Source organism: Ipomoea nil, unplaced genomic scaffold (genome assembly GCF_001879475.1).
Source record: "Ipomoea nil cultivar Tokyo-kokei standard unplaced genomic scaffold, Asagao_1.1 scaffold0900, whole genome shotgun sequence".
In the NCBI taxonomy this organism is placed as follows: Eukaryota; Viridiplantae; Streptophyta; class Magnoliopsida; order Solanales; family Convolvulaceae; genus Ipomoea; species Ipomoea nil.
The window spans coordinates 2,478,626-2,496,965 of NW_017617328.1; the positions used below are offsets into that span (position 1 = coordinate 2,478,626).

Here is an 18,340-nt window from a genome sequence, read left to right on the forward strand (position 1 = left end):
GTAAAAAAACCAGCACCTTCTTCAATGGAGAAGATGAGTATTTATAGGAGAGGAAATATCCATCCGTTGGAGGGAGATGATATTTCAAACCTATGGACCAGTGGGTAATGCCCGGAGAGCTTGGTGCATTTAATACTTCATTTAATGCGGTTGTACCATGTAGTCGTTGGTGGCAAGAACTTCTGCAAGTTTTGTCTTCTAGCTCTGAAAAGGGGTACAATGGCATTTAATGCATCTTGGTTAATGTGCTCCTTGTCCTTAGGACAACTTGTTCCTAGAATGATTTAACAGCTGAGACTCAGACAACATTCTTCTTGAATTACGAGAAGATGAATTGCCTTGGCAGTCTGATTGTAGACTTAACGTCTCTTCACGAAAGATTGTTTTTTATCTTTCGTCCAAGTTGGTGGCTGTAAAGGAGCATCTCTTCATTTGTTGCATAACCGAGAGGTAACCTTTCTTTAATCCTTCGATCTCCTTTCGTCCTAATAGACCTAACTAACAGATCATAACTCAATTTCGTGTGTTTGTCTAGCTTAACACGAATTACAACACGAGTTATGGCACTTTTCATCTAAGACGAAAGTGGCAACAAGAAATGATAAAAAGTTAGGGGTCTACAATCTAAGTTACATTGGTATCATCAAAATCTTAATACATATGTTCCTAACATTCATCGTCGGCCTATCCTTCCCCTTTAAGTTCAAACACCTTTTTGCAAGCTATGACAGGTCCCTAACCAATTGATGGACTTTGATACACGAAAATAACACGTTGATGGAGCTTATTTGCATCTTTTAAATGTTCATATGCCTAATTGACTTTTTATATAAAGTTTAGTGTTCATACTTTTCTCGTCCTTTTATATTAATATGAGTACAAGTATCATGCCCGCATGAGTAGCTCAACTGATCATAGAGGTGAAAGTTTGGAAAAATGAGTAAAAGTATCACATTTCCCCAATTTGAAAAAAAAAAAACCAATTAACAATACAAATTTGGAAATAAACAAAAATTTAAAAATAAAACTGAGTTAAAAGTAAACAGTTAGCCAATGACCTTGTGATCTAGTGGCACGAAGTGGCTCTTCCAAATGGAAGGTCATGGGTTGACTCTTTGCGTTTCAATAAGTTGAGAAAGTAGCTATGAACCGATACTACATTATTCTTACACAACATATAAAAGTGCTAATTAAAACGAAGTGCATATCATTAGTGTATATTCAGCCGGTAGCTTCTCCACCATTGAAACGTGAAGAGCCGAGTCTAGCATCTTGCCATTGAAATGTGATGCTAACGGTTACGCAAATAAAATAAAATAAAATTATTACACAAATAAAAAGAAATAAAATTATGTATTATAACTTTTGGCATACAAAGAAACGCGAGATTCTAACAAGTAAAAATTAGGAGTCACCTAAAATTGCAATTGCAACAGTGTGTATAGCCGGCTATGCACACTGTTGCAACTTGCAAATGCAATTTTAGGTGATGTATAATAAATATTAATAGTACTATATATCCAAAATATATAATGTAATAATTGTTAGGCGCCTAACAATTATTCGAATTGCAATTTTAGGTGATGTGTAATAAATGTTAATAGTACTATTTTGGTAAATGTATAATAAATGTTAATATATTTTAGATCTTCATTTTTCAGCTAGCATAGGCGCCTAACAATTATTACATTATATATTTTGGATATATAGTACTATTAACATTTATATGTAGTTAGACTTGTTTAAGTTTCCGCCAAGTACGACAATGCGCTGGATACACAAATTGCACACAAATAAAAAAATAATAATAATAACAATACATCATATATGCTTGACTTGTAAAGTCTCCTCTATGAAATTTATAGTATACTTTTTCTTGGTGAATAAGTTAATATACAAAATGGAATTTAATTTAGAAAATTAATTCCAACAAAATTTTTGGTACAAAACCAAAACATATATATATATATATATATATATATATATATATATATATATATATATATATAAAAGGATCAAATAAAAAAATTTTATCAGGTAAAAAATGCGGACAAGTTACAATTATAGATGCAATCTAAATCAACAGTCCAAATTGAATTTTAATTAAAAAAATTTGCGGTGGTATATTTGAAATTTTGAGTAAATAAGTTAGCTTGTGTTTTGTTTTCGAGTGTACATTTGTCCTTCTTCGAGTGCACATTTTCCCTTCTTCAAGTGTATACTTTTTCTTCTTCGAGTGCATCACTTTTATTTCAATACTAAATTTCTATTTTGAGTGCACATCTTTGTGCCTTTGAGTGCAAATCTGTTGGCCTTCAAGTGCACGTTTTGTAGTCTTCAAGTACATGTTTTCTTTTCTAAAAGTGCATAATTAATTTCATTCAAATTTTACCTTTTAGTGTCTTTTTTTTTTTTTTTTTCTCTCCGTTGTCTTCTAGTGATCCTCTTTATATTTTCAAGTGCTCAATCTAATGCCTAAAAGTGTATGTGTGTCTTACTATTGTGTAAAAAAAAAAAAATTAGCATTCAAGTGAACCTTTTTTTCCTTCGGTGCAAATTTTTTGCCTTCAAGTGCATGTTTCTTTGCCTTCAAGTGCACAACTTCTGGACAGTATTTGTTATATCTTATGCATTCTTTTCAATAACATATAACTAAATTTCTAATGAAATTTATGAGATTTACAAACGATTTGTATGGGTAATTGGTTTAATAACACTTAAATTAAATAACCTTCCTTTTTGGTACCATAAATTGCATCAATTGCACATCTATTTGCCTTCGAATGCAATTTTTTTGCCTTCAAGTGCACATTTTTTACCTTCAAGTGTATGGTTTTGAGCCTTCAAGTGCACCAACCGCAGTTTCGCACGGGAAGTGGCATATGCAATAGTTATACCCTGCACCACGACAAATATAACACTGTGCGCCCCGCGCCTCCCAAAACGACGTCGTTTTGTTAAGTTGTGTAGGGAGTTGATGCGATTATGTACATTATGTTATACAATTATGTAACAGCCGACACAGAAAATCGAAATTACAAAAAAAAAAATCCAAAACGAAGTCGTTTTGCACCAGGGCACAAAATGCAATGCGCCCCCTGGTGCACGATATAAATTGCCGTGGCATGTGCACCTGATTGTAAACTTTTATTTATATATATATACAGGGCCGGTCCTATCATTTTATAGGTCAGGGGCAGGATAAAAAAAAATGGGCCCCGGATAATATATATTTCATGCCTAAAATTTAAATTAAATAATAAAAAATTATTAATATCAATGATTTTAAATAAGATTAATAAGTTCTTAACACTTTTACATACACAATAGTAATCATGAAAAAAATTCTAGGTGCTTTCCTTCATGCAAAATAATAAATAATCGTATAAGTGCCTTCATAAATAAATAATATTATAATTTATAAAAATGAATAAATAATTTAAAATCGAGTAAACTTATAAACAATAATATTGTTATCATAACAAATAATAAATTAATTATTATTAAAAATTTATAAAACAATAATTACAAACATATGTGAAGCTAAAAATCTTTTTTTGACTATGAGCAATAAATTAAAATATTTCAAAACGCAATAAAAAAATACAAAAAGATATGAAACATAATTATCTAGATAAAATAGTTTGAACATAAATCATATTATAAATCACACATCTTCTATATTATTTATATGATTTTTATAAATACTTTTTCTTTTAAATAGATAAATTTCAAATTTTTTTAGAATAATTTGAATACAATGACACATGATAGAAGTAGGGCTGTTAACCAACCGAACATAAACAAACGGAGGTTGTTTGTGTTCGTTTGTGAAGGAATTTGGAGTGCTCGTGTTCGTTTGTTAAGGAATTCGGAGTGTTCGTGTTTGTGTTCGTTTGGAGAATTTAGATTTTCAAAAATTATTAAATAAATCTCTTAATTATAAGGGGTGAGAGGGAAAATTGATATATCACCCTTACTTATATATTAGGGTAGTGATTTGACCCATTCACACATATTTTAATTATTAGAGATTAAAAGTGTAATTAACCAAAAATATGTTATTGTACTAGGGACTTTCTCTCTCTAACTTTGCTTTATTTCCCATTTTCGTGTGCTCCCAAAAAGTAAAGCCCCTACGACTTGGTGCTGCAGGTCAACGCTCTGATGGTGCATTGAGCCGACGGTGTCATTAGTAGACTTCATCCTCTTGCTGATTTATTTTATGAATAAGTGTTAGATTTTAGATCATCTCCGATCGTTTTCAGAGAAGGCTTCAGATACTCTCCAGATCTGACAGGTTTTCTACCATCTTTTCCATTTATTTTGCTTTCTTTTGGTTCTACGTTATCCCTTTGTTCATTCGACTAGTTTGTTTCCTCTCGTCTCTCTGGAGAGTGTTTCCCTCTCGTATCTTTGGCGAGTTTTTTCCTCTCGTTTCTTTGGCAAGTTCTCCTCATAAGTGTGGAATGATAAAATGGTCAAACCAGAGTCAGGCTTGGCTATATATATTTGACCAAATCTGTGAAGAAGCGCCAAGTTCATCCAATAACTTTGGCTTCAAATTTGTAAAACAGTCTGCGATCCAAGTTTTCTGTAGCATTGCTAGGAATTTTTTTTCTATGTCTGACTGTAAAGAATGTATTACCATTCTAATGATCTGCATTGTAAACGTTTCTGCTTATGATTAATGAATTAGTCTTTTATTTTTTTTAAAAGTGTAATTAACCAACATAATTCTGAAGTAGTTAATATAATTACTACTTTTAATTAAGTTAATTATCGTATTTCTATAATAAAAAATTTGTAATACTTTGGAAATTTACTAAGTAGTTGAGGCTGTGACCTGGGAACTCAGCTAAGTGGGTACAGTCATAGAGTACGTATGATTCTCCTAAGGTCATGTGTCCAATTCTTGTCAACACTCATCGTATATGGTCTTCATAGTTCAATTTATCTCTTATGGGTAATTTGCGGCAAATTATTACATAAGAATGAAATTTATTTGGTGTGCACTCTCAAATAGTGACGATAAAATAAAAATTAAATATTGTAATATTATTCTAAGTTTGCTGAATGTGATTAAGAAAGCCACAGGAAAAAAATGTTTGATAGAGCTTTTTTGAATTTTACTTTTTAATTGTTTGATTAAAGAAAATTATATTAAAAGTACAAATATACTTTTTAAAATTTTTGCCAAAAAAAAATTACTTTTTAAAATTAATTTTGGAGTGTTAATTTATATACATTTGGCAAAGTAGTTTAGTTTATTATTTGTTGTTTTAATCTCAAATAGGCATGTAATGAAAAGAAATTTATGAGAATAACTTTTTAAACTAGAATTTTATGGTGCAGTGGTTGTAAACCCGGTCTTCCTTAACTCAATTCTGTAGAATAATGTATACACGATTATACGCCAAAGTAATACTGAGAAGATAGCAGAAAAAGTAAAGTGCAGGAAACTGTCAGAGCAAGCATTTCATAATGTAATTTTGCATTTTCTCTTTTTAGATAGATTAACAGATTAGTCAACTGTCCGAGATTACTGATTGATTCAGTTACGAAGTCAGTCAGTAATAATAAATCATGGAGAGGATGTAAGAGAAAGATAACAGCACACACCCAACGACACAGAATATTTACCCAGTTCGATATAGTGTGTATCTACGTCTGGGGGACGATCACATAGGCGTCCAATCCACTAAATCATAATCCAATGTACAAAGGTAGATATACAATAATCTTACCCAAGTGCCCCACACAAGGTACAAACCCAGTCTACACAGGTTTAGTGGATTGTTGAAGATGGAGAGCCATGCATACAGAAGTCCAATGAAATCCCTTCATTTGGAGAGCCCACTCTGATGCAGTCCACTTCAATGACGCTCTTTAAGGTTGTTCCCACAATAGTGTGATCACAGTGTCCTTTCGTTTAAGCAGCAGTGATTCTTCTCCAGTTCATCATCTTAATCACCATGAACATATTGTATTGAGAAGATGCATGACAATCAAAGATCTAGTCTCAAATAGCAGATAGGGAGTGTTTCTTCTTACTTTCGGCGTAACCCTAATTCTCTTCGAGTAAGGGTACTTATAGATTCTTCAATAAACACTCTCCATAGATGACTTTTATTGTAGAAGGTAGGACTATAAAAGATGAATGTAATCTCAGAAGATTAGGTCCATACCTTTCTTGACAATATACGCTGATCTTCTTTCCAAACTTGTCTGATAATACCGCGTAAGTCTTTTAGAAATAAGCTTCCTAAATCAGATCTTCAGTGTCAGTCCTTCTGTTGTTGCTTCTGATTGATCAGTCGTCTGTAGAGCTGGACGGACAAACTCTAAACCTATCTTAGTATGCCATAATAATATTGCCAATTATAATATGGGGTTTTTGAACATTTAAAAACACTAACAAACTCCCCCTTTGGCTATTATTTGGCAAAACAACTCGACTATATAGATAGACAAAACATAAAGAACTAAGATAGGTTATTATAGAGAAGCAACCCATGAGTCTGATCTGATTACATAGAACAAAAACAGAAACATAAGATCCAAAACAGTTTATGATCAAAAACAAGAAGTGATGCTATCAAAAACAACGCTCAGCCAGGGCCAGAAGGTACTCAAACACAAAAAACTCCCCCTGAGTTCCTACTACTCCCTCTTTTTGCCAATGATAGCCAAAGGTCAAGCATTGGAGGGAGTGTCACTATCAGACTTCACAGGATCAGCAGCAACAGCAGATTCGATAGGCTTAAACAAAGAAGAACGGTTGCCAGCTCAGTACGGGCCCCTGTCAGTTGCTTTGCAATAATGCTGTGTACTGTCTCAAGATCAGCGACCCTTGCCTTCAACTGTACGGAAAGTTGAACATCCTTTGCATGAGGAGAGTCATTAGGCACAACATCAGGTTCAGAATTGGATGGGGCAGTCACAGCAACAACATCCCGAATGTGATCTCCAGTCAGCAGACGTTTATCAACAGTATAGAGTAGCGTTGGAATGATCACTTCACTGGGCATAGGCTCAAGACCCTGAGTTGTAAGAATGCCATAAATCAGATTTGGGAAGGGTAGTCTTACCTTCTGCTCCCGTGGATGAATCAAGGTAAGGATGTGATAGTAAATCCATTTTCCCAGATCAATTTGCATCTTCGTTCCAATTCGAAATAAGAAGCCTGCCAGTAGCTTGCCAACCATGTGGAAATGTGCTGATGGGAGCCAGTTGTGAAGGGCCAGGTGATGTAAAATCACATATCTGGATGTGAGATGCGAGCTCTGCAGATAGTCTTTGTCTCCTGTAGGCCAAGATTATGTCTGCCCACCGGTAAGAGTTCTGGCCACCAAGTTCCAGTCAGTGACAGCCTCTTCTTGCACAGCAGTCAAACCATAGTATTCATTGATCATGTCCGGCCAAAAAACGTACCACCTTCCTCTGATGAAAATCTGCATCGGTCGAGGCCCAGTTAGGATGTCAACTGAGGCCTGTAAACAGATGGGTCAGTTTCTTCAACAGGTTGAACCTCAGGAGTAATGCTTCGACCTCTTGATCGTGTGGATGGCTTCCCTTTTCTGGCAGATGGTGCAGGTATAGAAGTAGCTTGAACAGCCGTAGGCCCCTTTTGCTTAACAGACGATCGCAGTGTCTTGAACACTTATTGAATAGGCGGATTTCCTTCAGGCTTGACAGCCTCACTCGACTTCCTTCTCTTCTCAAGCTGATCCACATCAGCACTGTCATCACCGGTCTCAACAACAACCTTTACTGGAACATTCTTCCTTTTAGACCGTCTTGTTTCTTTGGTTGGGGATTGAACAGGAGTCACAGAGTGACTGGAATCAGAAACATTGGCAGATGAGTTCCCAATAATATTAGAAATTTCTCGAATTTTGAAGGTCGTGGAGTCAGGATGAGCAGTGTCCTCAACAGTTGGAACATCAGATGGAAGTGCTTGAGATCCATACACTTCAGCCAGTATTTTATCATCTTCGCTGGAGGATTTAGACGGATGAATCACTCGATACGGTTGAGGAATTGAAGCAGATGGTAGGCCAGCAAAATGTCGCACCTGTTCCAGACTTTCACCTAATGATGTGGCAGTGTAGACTGGGATTCCACCTGTTTTCTCAGACTTATGGGGGCTAGATAGACCAACAGTTTCAACATTAGCAGGTAAGACAGGAGTGTCATCGGCAGAGCAAATTTCTTTAGGGTCATCAGCAATCTCAGCCAGAGGCAGAGCAATATTATCAAAAGAGTAAACAACTAAACTCAGTTTATTTGGCTCATCAGAGGACTTTTCTTTCTCATCAGACACATGCAAGACATCAGTTTTCACATCAACAGACTTACTCAACGGCAGGGATGTAGGATCAACATTCACAGGGGGCTTCTCGTAATCCAAATCAGTTAAATTTTCAGAAATAACAGGCACACAAGATGGGGTAGCAGAAACATCAGGTTTATCCGGTGAAATTTCTCCTGTCTGTGTTTTGCCTCTTTCGAGCAGCTTCGAGATACAGAGGCTGGGACTCCGCTCGCCGTCGAGAGACCTCAACAGATTCTAGGGCTCGTTGTGCAAAGTATCGAAGGAATGCCCCGGCCCGATTTCCATCCGAGGGTTCTGGAATAGACACTGGAGAAACTTCATCACTGGCTTCGGAAACCATCATAAGCAGTTCAGTCGCATCATCTTCAGACCATTCTGCATAAAACTCTGGGTAGTTGGACATAACAGTCACCAAAATCTCGTCGCGAAGCAGAGGGTCAAGCTTGAGTTTCTTCTTCATAGCAAATTGCAATAGCGTCTGAATGTGCTAAAGAACCACCTCCGGAGAATGTGTCTTACTTCCGAGTTTGATGATGATATTTCTTACAGGGTCCGCCATTGAAGAAATTTTTTGTGAGAAGAGAAGAACAAATCACTTAAGGCAGGTATGCTGAGAGAGAGAAGGTTTGAGTGCTGAGATGCTTGAAGATATGTTCTCTTCTTGGCCCGGTATCAAATAGCCTTAAGGGTGATGAACCCTAATCAATGTGGCTTGTCAAATATCATGCAGACGCGATTGATTGACACAACGGTACAGCTTCTTTTTAGGAAGGAAACGGAACCCAAGGAAATTTGAATTTCGAAAGAAGATTAAGATCTTTTAAGATATCATTAAGATGCAAAAGGTTAAATAATCCACTTAACAAAAATAGAGAGGAGTCTTTAAAGAAAGTCAAACCATAATACTGACCCGTATACACCAACTCCTCTATGACTGACCAACTGCTTTAATTAGTCAATTCTGCAAATTCCCAGAGCAGACCTGAGAATTTCAAAACGATTAGCGTCCAGTGGCTTAGTCAGAATATCCGCCAGTTGTTTGTCAGTTTGAATGTATTCCAATTCAATTTCCTTGTATTCAACCAGGTCTCTGATGTAATGATGCCTGATGTCAATATGCTTCGTTCTGAAATGTTGAACTGGATTCTTGGAGATATTAATAGCACTGAAATTGTCACAATAGAGTGTCATTATCCCTTGAGGCGAGGCATGTAGCATAACTCTAGCCATTTCTTGTAAAGTTCGATTCTTTCTTTCCACTACTCCATTCTGTTGAGCAGTTCTAAGAGCTGAGAACTCATGTGATATACCGTGCTCGGAGCAGAAATCTGAATATAGTGAGTTCTCAAATTCCTTTCCATGATCACTCCTCAATCTCTGAACTTTTATTATAGACTCATTCTTTTCCTTCTGAACTCTTATACACAGAGTTTTAAAAGCCTTGAAAGCTTCTGTCTTTTCTCTCAGAAAGTATACCCAGCTGTATCGAGAGAAATCATCTACACACACAAATATGTATTTCTTTCCCCCAATGCTTTCAGTCTGTGTTGGCCCCATGAGGTCTATGTGGACAAGATCTAGGCATTTCTCAGTGGTGATGCCTCTTACTGCTTTGTGTGGAGTTCTGATTTGTTTCCCAATAGCACATGCGCCACAGATTTTTTCCGGATCTATTCTGATCTTAGGTACACCTTTCACTGCTTCCAGTTTTATCAGCTTATCCATATCTCTGAAGTTTACGTGACCCAGTCGTCTATGCCAGAGTTTTGATTCATTAGATTTGGATAGGTGACAAGTAGTTTCATTTGTCAAAACATAAAAATTGTCTGAGGACCGAGTTCCTTCCATGACTAGTTGATTTGCTTTGTCACTAACTCTGCAGCAGTTACAATCGAAGCACACATTCCAATTTTGATCACACAACTGACTGATGCTAATTAGATTCGCTTTCAACCCACTGACTAGCAGGACTTCTTCTAATTGAGGTAAACCTGCTACATTCAGGATACCTTTCCCAACTATTTTCCCTTTTTGTCCATCTCCATATGTTACAGCTCCACTGCTAGGTTGAACAGCCATCAGACACTTAACATTTCCTGTCATATATCTGGAACACCCACTGTCGAAATACCATCTAGCATCAATTGTAGATGCAGTCAGAACAATGGTGGGGTAGCAGATAACTTCTGACTTCCTGACCCAAACCTGTCTAGTGAATGGTGTAATAGTCTTATTCTGATATTTTTCCTTCCTTTGATCTCTGTAGAAAAAATAACACTCAGGCCGAGTATGACCTTTTGTTTGACAGTAGTGACAAATAGGGGTGTAATATTTAACTTTGACAATCTTATTTTTGAACCTTGAATAATGAGATTGATGAGTTAATCTAGCCAGGCCAGTATCAGCAGTCTGGTCGTACCTCCTTCCCTTGTTCTGCACTGACTGAGATGACTGTCCTTGTTCATAGCTGTGATCAGCTGTGGTCTTAGACATACCCTCTTTGATGAACTTAGGTGTGTTATTCGAAGATTCACCTCGTTCAAATCCCAGACCCTTTTTATCATTAGGATTTCTGCCAGAGTCTAGAATCTTATCTAGGGTAGATGTGGTGTCCATCATCTGGATATTTTTCTTCAGACTCTCCAATTGCTTGATCAGTTTTCCTTCTCTGGACCTTATCTGAGTGATGAGATCTTCTTTTATGACAAGATCTGTATTCAGTTTCTTTAGAAAATCATCTCTTTGCTTCAGCTCGTCATTCAGATTCTTATTCACTTTCACAAGTTGTTCCCAGCTAGCAACAAGTTTTGCAAATTCTGTTTCAAGTTGAGTATGTCTTTCTTCAAAATCATCAGTTGATATGTACGATTCTTCATCTGATTGGTCTCCGTCTGACTGAAGGTCTATAGCAGTAAAGAAAGCTACAAAGTTTCCCACATTATCATCTGACTGATCATTTGAAGTTTCCTCCTCATCATCACTTAAAGTAGCTACAGACATAGCCTTTTTCCTTTTGAGATGCGTTGCACATTCAGCCTGTATGTGTCCATATCCTTCACATTCCCTACACTGCACTGACTGGTTGAGGGATTTACCTGTGTCTGTGGAACTGTTTCTGTTTTGTCTTGATCGACCAGTCTGAGATTGATTGTTCTGTGAGAAAGGTGTTGTTTCAACCTTTTGATATGAGGATTTGTTGCCTTTGTATTGTGTCCTGGTAGGCTGACCTTGACCCTTTCTGTTGAAACCTTTTAAGATTTTCTTGAAATTCTTGGTTAGAAGTGCCAAGGTTTCATCATCTATGTCGTCTGTGTCAGATTCTCGATCAGCCTCAACCACAAAGGCCACTCACTTTCCTTTTCTGTTGCTTCCAAGATCATCATCAGCAAGAACTTCTAGTTCATATGTGTGTAAGCTTCCCATAAGTTCTCCGACAGTCTTCTTTTCCCAACCTGTGTGTTCCTGAATAGCAGTTACTTTTATTCGAAAGCGTTTAGGTAAAGATCGAAGGATCTTTTTGACCACTCTCTCATCATTGAAAGGTTCTCCAAGAATTGAGGCTTGATTCATAAGATTCTGAACCCTACTGTGGAAGGTCGAAATGGTTTCTTCTTCAATCATTCTGAGTGCTTCAAATTCTGACAGAACCATTTGTAGCTTTGACTGTTTGACATCACTAGTTCCTTCAAATCTGGTTTCAAGAATTTCCCATACCCGTTTAGCCTCTTTTACTCCGGTGACAAGAGTAAAAACAGATTCATGCAGAGATCCTACAATTGAATTCAATGCTTTGTTGTTTAGATCTGAGGCATTCATTTCATCATTTGTCCAAGTCTCTATGGGCTTATCTTCAGTAACTCCTTGTGCATTCTGAATAGTAGGACGACTCCACCCAGTTAGGACGGTACGATAAACCCTGGTACCTTGTGCTTGAAGATATATCTCCATCCGAGCCTTCCAGAAAGAGTAGTTGTGACCATCTAGTTCTGGTGGTTTCATACTTGCATCCATCCTGAATACAAACAACCAGCCAACGAACACACAGAAATACTTGCGAAAGACAGAGAGAATGCAAAACTAAAAACAACCCGTCGGATCAAGTCACTATGTAGACTTAAAAGCTCTGATACAACATGTAATTTTGCATTTTCTCTTTTTAGATAGATTAACAGGATTAGTCAACTGTCCGAGATTACTGATTGATTCAGTTACGAAGCCAGTCAGTAATAATAAATCATGGAGAGGTTGTAAGAGAAAGATAACAGCACACACCCAACGACACAGAATAGTTACCCAGTTCGATACAGTGTGTATCTACGTCTGGGGGACCACATAGGCGTCCAATCCACTAAATCATAATCCAATGTACAAAGGTAGATATACAATAATCTTACCCAAGTGCCCCACACAAGGTACAAACCCAGTCTACACAGGTTTAGTGGATTGTTGAAGATGGAGAGCCATGCATACAGAAGTCCAATGAAATCCCTTCACTTGGAGAGCCCACTCTGATGCAGTCCACTTCAATGACGCTCTTTATGGTTGTTCCCACAACAGTGTGATCACAGTGTCTTTTCATTTAAGCAGCAGTGATTCTTCTCCAGTTCATCATCTTAATCACCATGAACATATTGTATTGAGAAGATGCATGACAATCAAAGATCTAGTCTCAAATAGCAGATAGGGAGTGTTTCTTCTTACTTTCGGCGTAACCCTAATTCTCTTCGAGTAAGGGTACTTATAGATTCTTCAATAAACACTCTCCATAGATGACTTTGATTGTAGAAGGTAGGACTATAAATGAGGAATGTAATCTCAGAAGATTAGGTCCATACCTTTCTTGACAATATACGCTGATCTTCTTTCCAAACTTGTCTGATAATACCGCGTAAGTCTTTTATAAATCAGCTTCCTAAATCAGATCTTCAGTGTCAGTCCTTCTGTTGTTGCTTCTGATTGATCAGTCGTCTGTAGAGCTGGACGGACAAAATCTAAACCTATCTTAGTATGTCATAATAATATTGCCAATTATAATATGGGATTTTTGAACATTTAAAAACACTAACACATAATAACTGTTCCTATATATAGACTGGAAATCACAGTAAATGTAAACTTAAATATAGGGAGGATTAGGATAAGGAAAATATTTGATGTACTCCTATTTTATACTCTCAACTTGTACTCCTTCTCACATGTTCTTGATGTAGACACTTTTCTGTAGACCCACAAGATGCAAATAATTAATCTTGGTTTGCCACCTCAGAGAGTAGAATTTGGAAGTCCATGTAGTAGTACTCTTACGATAATAATGGTAATAAACTGAAATATTTATAACAATGGCTAGTGATATATGACATTTGAACCATAACTAGACCAATATAATACAATTACAATTAAATCTAAACTGATTTCTAATAGTAAATGCATATTTCTCTCGTCATACAAAAAAAAAAAAAAAACTAATTTATTGAGATGAACTAGTTACAATTATCTTCCAGCAGCTAGTGGTAACTCCATATGATCTTTTATACTATCATATCCAGTTGTTGTTACACTAAAATTAGGATCATATCCCAAGGAAATTGATGGCTCCATAATTAAAGCCTGTGATTCCATGGAAGTCGATGATTTATTAGCCCAGGGATGTTTTACTGCTCTCCTCAACCCACTTAGTTCCATTGCTACTTCCTTCATCGTCGGCCTATCCTCCCCCTTGAAATTCAAACACCTTTTTGCAAGTAAGGCAACCTCTTGCAACTCCTCAGTAGTACTTCCTTCGCATAAAATGTTGCCATCAAGAATCTTGAACAACTGATTTCCTTTCAACAATGAAAGAAAATGTTGAGATAGATTTCTCTCTAATTCTGGGCCGTCAAAAGATATTGCCCTCTTACTCGTTAGCAATTCCACGAGGACAACTCCAAAGCTGTAAACATCGCTCTTTTCTGTCAAATGGTGAGTTTGCATGTATTCTGGATCAAGATAGCCAAATGTTCCTTGCACCATTGTTGTCAGTTGAGTTTGATCTTGAGGGACTAATCTTGACGCACCGAAATCGGATACTTTGGAAATATAATCATTATCGAGGAGAATATTTACAGATTTAACATCTCTATGGATGATGGGAGGAGAGGCTGCAGAGTGCAAATAAGAGAGTACCTCAGCTGTTTCGGTAGCTATTCTTAAACGAGTCGACCAAGATAGAGTCGATGTTTTGTCTTTGTTGTGGATATGCTCTGACAACGTTCCATTACTTATGAACTCATAAACCAACAGTGGAACTTCTGTCTCTAAACAACAGCCAAAGAGTTTGACTATGTTTTTGTGATTGATTTGAGAGAGCACAATTACCTCATTGATGAATTGCTCGACTTGGTTTGGGTCCATTATTTTGGACTTTTTAACAGCTACTACTCGACCATCAAAAAGGTGCCCTTTGTAAACAATGCCAAAACCTCCTTGACCAATGATTTTTGTTTGGTCATAGTTGTTGGTGGCTTTTTCAAGCTCCTTAGCAGTGAAAATTCTTGTTGTGCCAGAAGATGCACTGCCTTGGGCAATCCTTTGTTGCAGAATCAATCCTCCATTCTCCCTAAAGAATTTCTCCTTCATTTGTACTGATTTCCTCCGCCGATGTCCCAAGTACAGAGAAAAACCAGCGATCAGCAGCACTATCATGCCTAAAGCGACACCTGCATTCAATCAAAATTGACTAACTATGTTACCAAACATGGAATATCAAATCAGGTGAAGAGTTTCTGAATAGGAAAATATGTTTACCCAGAACTATGAAGTCCACTACTCTGTTAGACGAATGGCATGGTTTTCCATTATTATCTTTGCATTCATATTTAATAGGTAATTGGCAGCTGCCACCGCCTTTCCCATCATCAAAGTAACCTGCCTTGCAAGTGCAATTGTAACCGCCTAGTGTATTGAAGCAAGTGGCATTTTTGGAGGAGCAGTCGTTCTGTCCATCATATGCACATTCATCAATATCTGCACCCGCAATAACAAGAGATTAGGTGGTGTTTGACAATTAACTATTAACTAATAATTGATGGAGTTAGTTAATAGCTGATAACTATTAATAATTGATAGTTGATAACTGATCTGATTGAGTTAGTTGATTTAACTAACTGATAATTTTATCTGGTTGTAAACTTTATCTGAAAAGTCAATTAGGCATTTAAATTTTTAGAAGTTACAATTAAACCTCTAACATGTTATATTGAGGTAATGAAGTTTAAAAACTAGAAAATGCCCTGCTATTGCAATCCAACCATATTCCATGACAATTCGGCATCTCCAGCAACTAAGACTCGAGACTAACAATCGCTAAACAGTCGCTAGTCGCCTTCTGTCGGAGAAGGTGGTTGCCCTCAATCGGAGAAGGTGACCAGTTGGTCACCTTCTCAGGTAAAAGGCGACTGAGTTGTTGCCAGCCGCCGGTTTTAATCGCCCTAGATGCCAAATTATCATCGAAGATAGTTGGATAGGTGCTGGAATTCTAATGACCTGTAATAGCAGTTATTTACCCGTTTTTGAATGTTATTGTCTTAATATAACATGTTAATGAGTTTAGTTGCAACCTCTAAAAGTTGAGCATAATTGACTTTTAAGATAAATAGTTTATGAGCTTATTTGATCTTTTTTTGCAAAAAAATAAGTAAGGAAATTGTACATATAAAGTGTAGAGACTAGACAGTATATATGTAAGTACCTAGGCAACCTGGATGGAGATATGGATTGCCTTCATAACCCTTCTCACAAGCGCATCTGTATCCATTATCAGGACCTTTAAAAGGGACGCATGTGGTGTTACCTTGGCATGTGCTGCTAGAGTTACTGCACGTATCATCGAAGATGGCCCAGTCTATTACCATCGGCAGTTTCTCCGCTTCCCAATTTTCGGTAAGCATATCGCGGGAAAAGGTGAACTCATCCTTTTTCACCACGAACGCGTAGCTGCAATCAGTAATGTAATTTTTCGCCGTCATGTTTTGCAACGTCAAATTCACGTTTCTCGCCAACAGAGGAATGTCTGTCGTCTGACAACACCCGATTCCATTGCAAGTTCCGTTCACCACATCTTGGAAGCGGTTACAGGATGCTATGCACCCTGTTTGGTACGACTTTTCATTCTCCTCTCCGGAGATAGTCGCAATAGTGTTGCAACCCACGGCAACGAACTTATTGGCGGTCTGGTTGACGTAGAAATTTGCTAGTGTGATCTTTGTCCAGGTGGATGGGTCATCTTCATCGCAAGTTTGAGCACCGACTTTCGTGACGGTTAACTGACCTTCAACTGATATTGCTCTTACCGGTATATTACTGCTCTCTAAAAAAGGTTGAGGAGGATCATAGGAGGTGGTATTGCAAGTGATCAAGAAGTCATCATTCAGATAACAACCTTTGGTCAAACCAAAGGGAAATGGGATGCTTACGTTCCCACAACTATCATTGCAGTTGGGTTTGGCTATGGGATAAAGATTACTTTTTGATGTGGCGGTAGGAGCAAAACTTAGTACTGCCGGCAACACAACAACTACTACAAGGAAGCTCATGTTGTTCGACAACACTACAATTAAACGTTTGGTCTGTGTTGGATGTGTAATAACTTGGCCGGTTTACAGCTACTATATATGCAATTCCTTGCACTACTCTTGAGGGAATACAAACCAAAGACCAAGTCACCTAGACCTAGTCCAAACAACACGTTAGGAGACTTTTCTTCCAGTTCTACTAATAATATGCATTCTCAAATTCTAATATATCACTTTTACTTCGCCACATAACAAACAAATATATATACAAATAGTTATGCTGTGTAACCGTGTTCACCATGCGCATGGTGAACATACACGTGATATATCCATAATTTCTTAGCTGTAGATTCATAATTTTTATACTATATATTCATAACATCTATACTGTAGATTCATAATTTCTATACTATAGATTCATAATTTCTAGATTCATAATTTTTATACTGTAGATTCATAATTTCTATATTCATAACATTTATACTGTAGATTCATAATTTCTATACTGTAGATTTATAATATTTGTACTACGAAGACGAAATAATGCGATTGCGAAGAGAAAAACCTCGTTAACAACAAATGAAAAACAAAATTATGAATCTACAGCATAAAAATTATGGATCTACACGTTTCCACAGCATAATTTGCGACAAGGATATACGTCTATTTTTCTAAAGTGGGTAGATACCTTGTGCGTACGGACATTTAGCCCGGTCTGTCTACTAAACCATTGAGTCATATTATTTACATCCTCCCAAATGTTATGTTGGGCTGGAGTGTGGGAGCCCTTAAAGTTGGTATTCAACTTTATGGGAGAAGGATAGACTATTTTTATAATGTAGGTCCAAAAGTTTTCACAAAATTCAAGGGTGAAATAAAAAATGAGAGTCCACATAATATTTTTCTTTTTCTTCTTCCTTCAATTTTTATTTAAGGTAGCCTCATGTACACCATCGAATAATAGATGTGGATTTCTCTAGTCATCCAAAAAATAAAATATTACATATATTAAATAGTCACATCTTGAATAAATAATTTATTTTATACGGAGTATTAACAAGCTACTCCAAAATGCACTACTTGAAATATCTCTCATATGAGTGTCGACTCATATGAGTGTGGACCGGGAGTCAATGAATATCGTCTAAGACAATCTTCAATAATCTCCCCTATTTCTACTTTTAAAACTGTATCATACTATTATATTACTAATTTATAATTCATCACTATTCACGTTATATTCAAGCAATTTTAACTTATCTTCAATTCAAACGTGGTTCACTTCCACATTACTCAAAAAAACTTATTTTAATAATAATACTAATAAAACCAAAAAACAAAAAACAAAAAAAAAAAAACAAAACAAAAAAGCACAAAGAGGCCATCTGCGTAGGATTTGCATGCAAGTTTGTTACCAGAGTTTCAATTTTTGTAATCTTTTAAAGTAATTCTG

General features: G+C 36.7%; 1 protein-coding gene across 1 annotated transcript; it reads right to left on the reverse strand.

Annotated features, from left to right (window-relative positions):
* Positions 1-13,650: 13,650 nt before the first annotated feature.
* LOC109179432 (putative wall-associated receptor kinase-like 16) lies at positions 13,651-16,969 on the reverse strand. The gene is made up of 3 exons (XM_019328935.1): positions 16,065-16,969; positions 15,122-15,340; positions 13,651-15,033 (listed from the first exon to the last, which is right to left on the reverse strand). The coding sequence occupies exons 1-3, from the start codon at positions 16,906-16,908 to the stop codon at positions 13,829-13,831; spliced, it is 2,268 nt and encodes a 755-aa protein (XP_019184480.1). The 5' UTR covers positions 16,909-16,969; the 3' UTR covers positions 13,651-13,828.
* Positions 16,970-18,340: the final 1,371 nt, after the last annotated feature.

Excerpts from the sequence above, each read along its gene's own strand:
- LOC109179432 (XM_019328935.1), bottom strand. The coding sequence starts at position 16,908 with ATGAGCTTCCTTGTAGTAGTTGTTGTGTTGCCGGCAGTACTAAGTTTT. Across the intron at positions 15,341-16,064 it reads TCTCCATCCAGGTTGCCTAG|ATATTGATGAATGTGCATAT; the intron begins GTACTTACATAT and ends TTGCGGGTGCAG. Across the intron at positions 15,034-15,121 it reads AGTGGACTTCATAGTTCTGG|GTGTCGCTTTAGGCATGATA; the intron begins GTAAACATATTT and ends GATTGAATGCAG.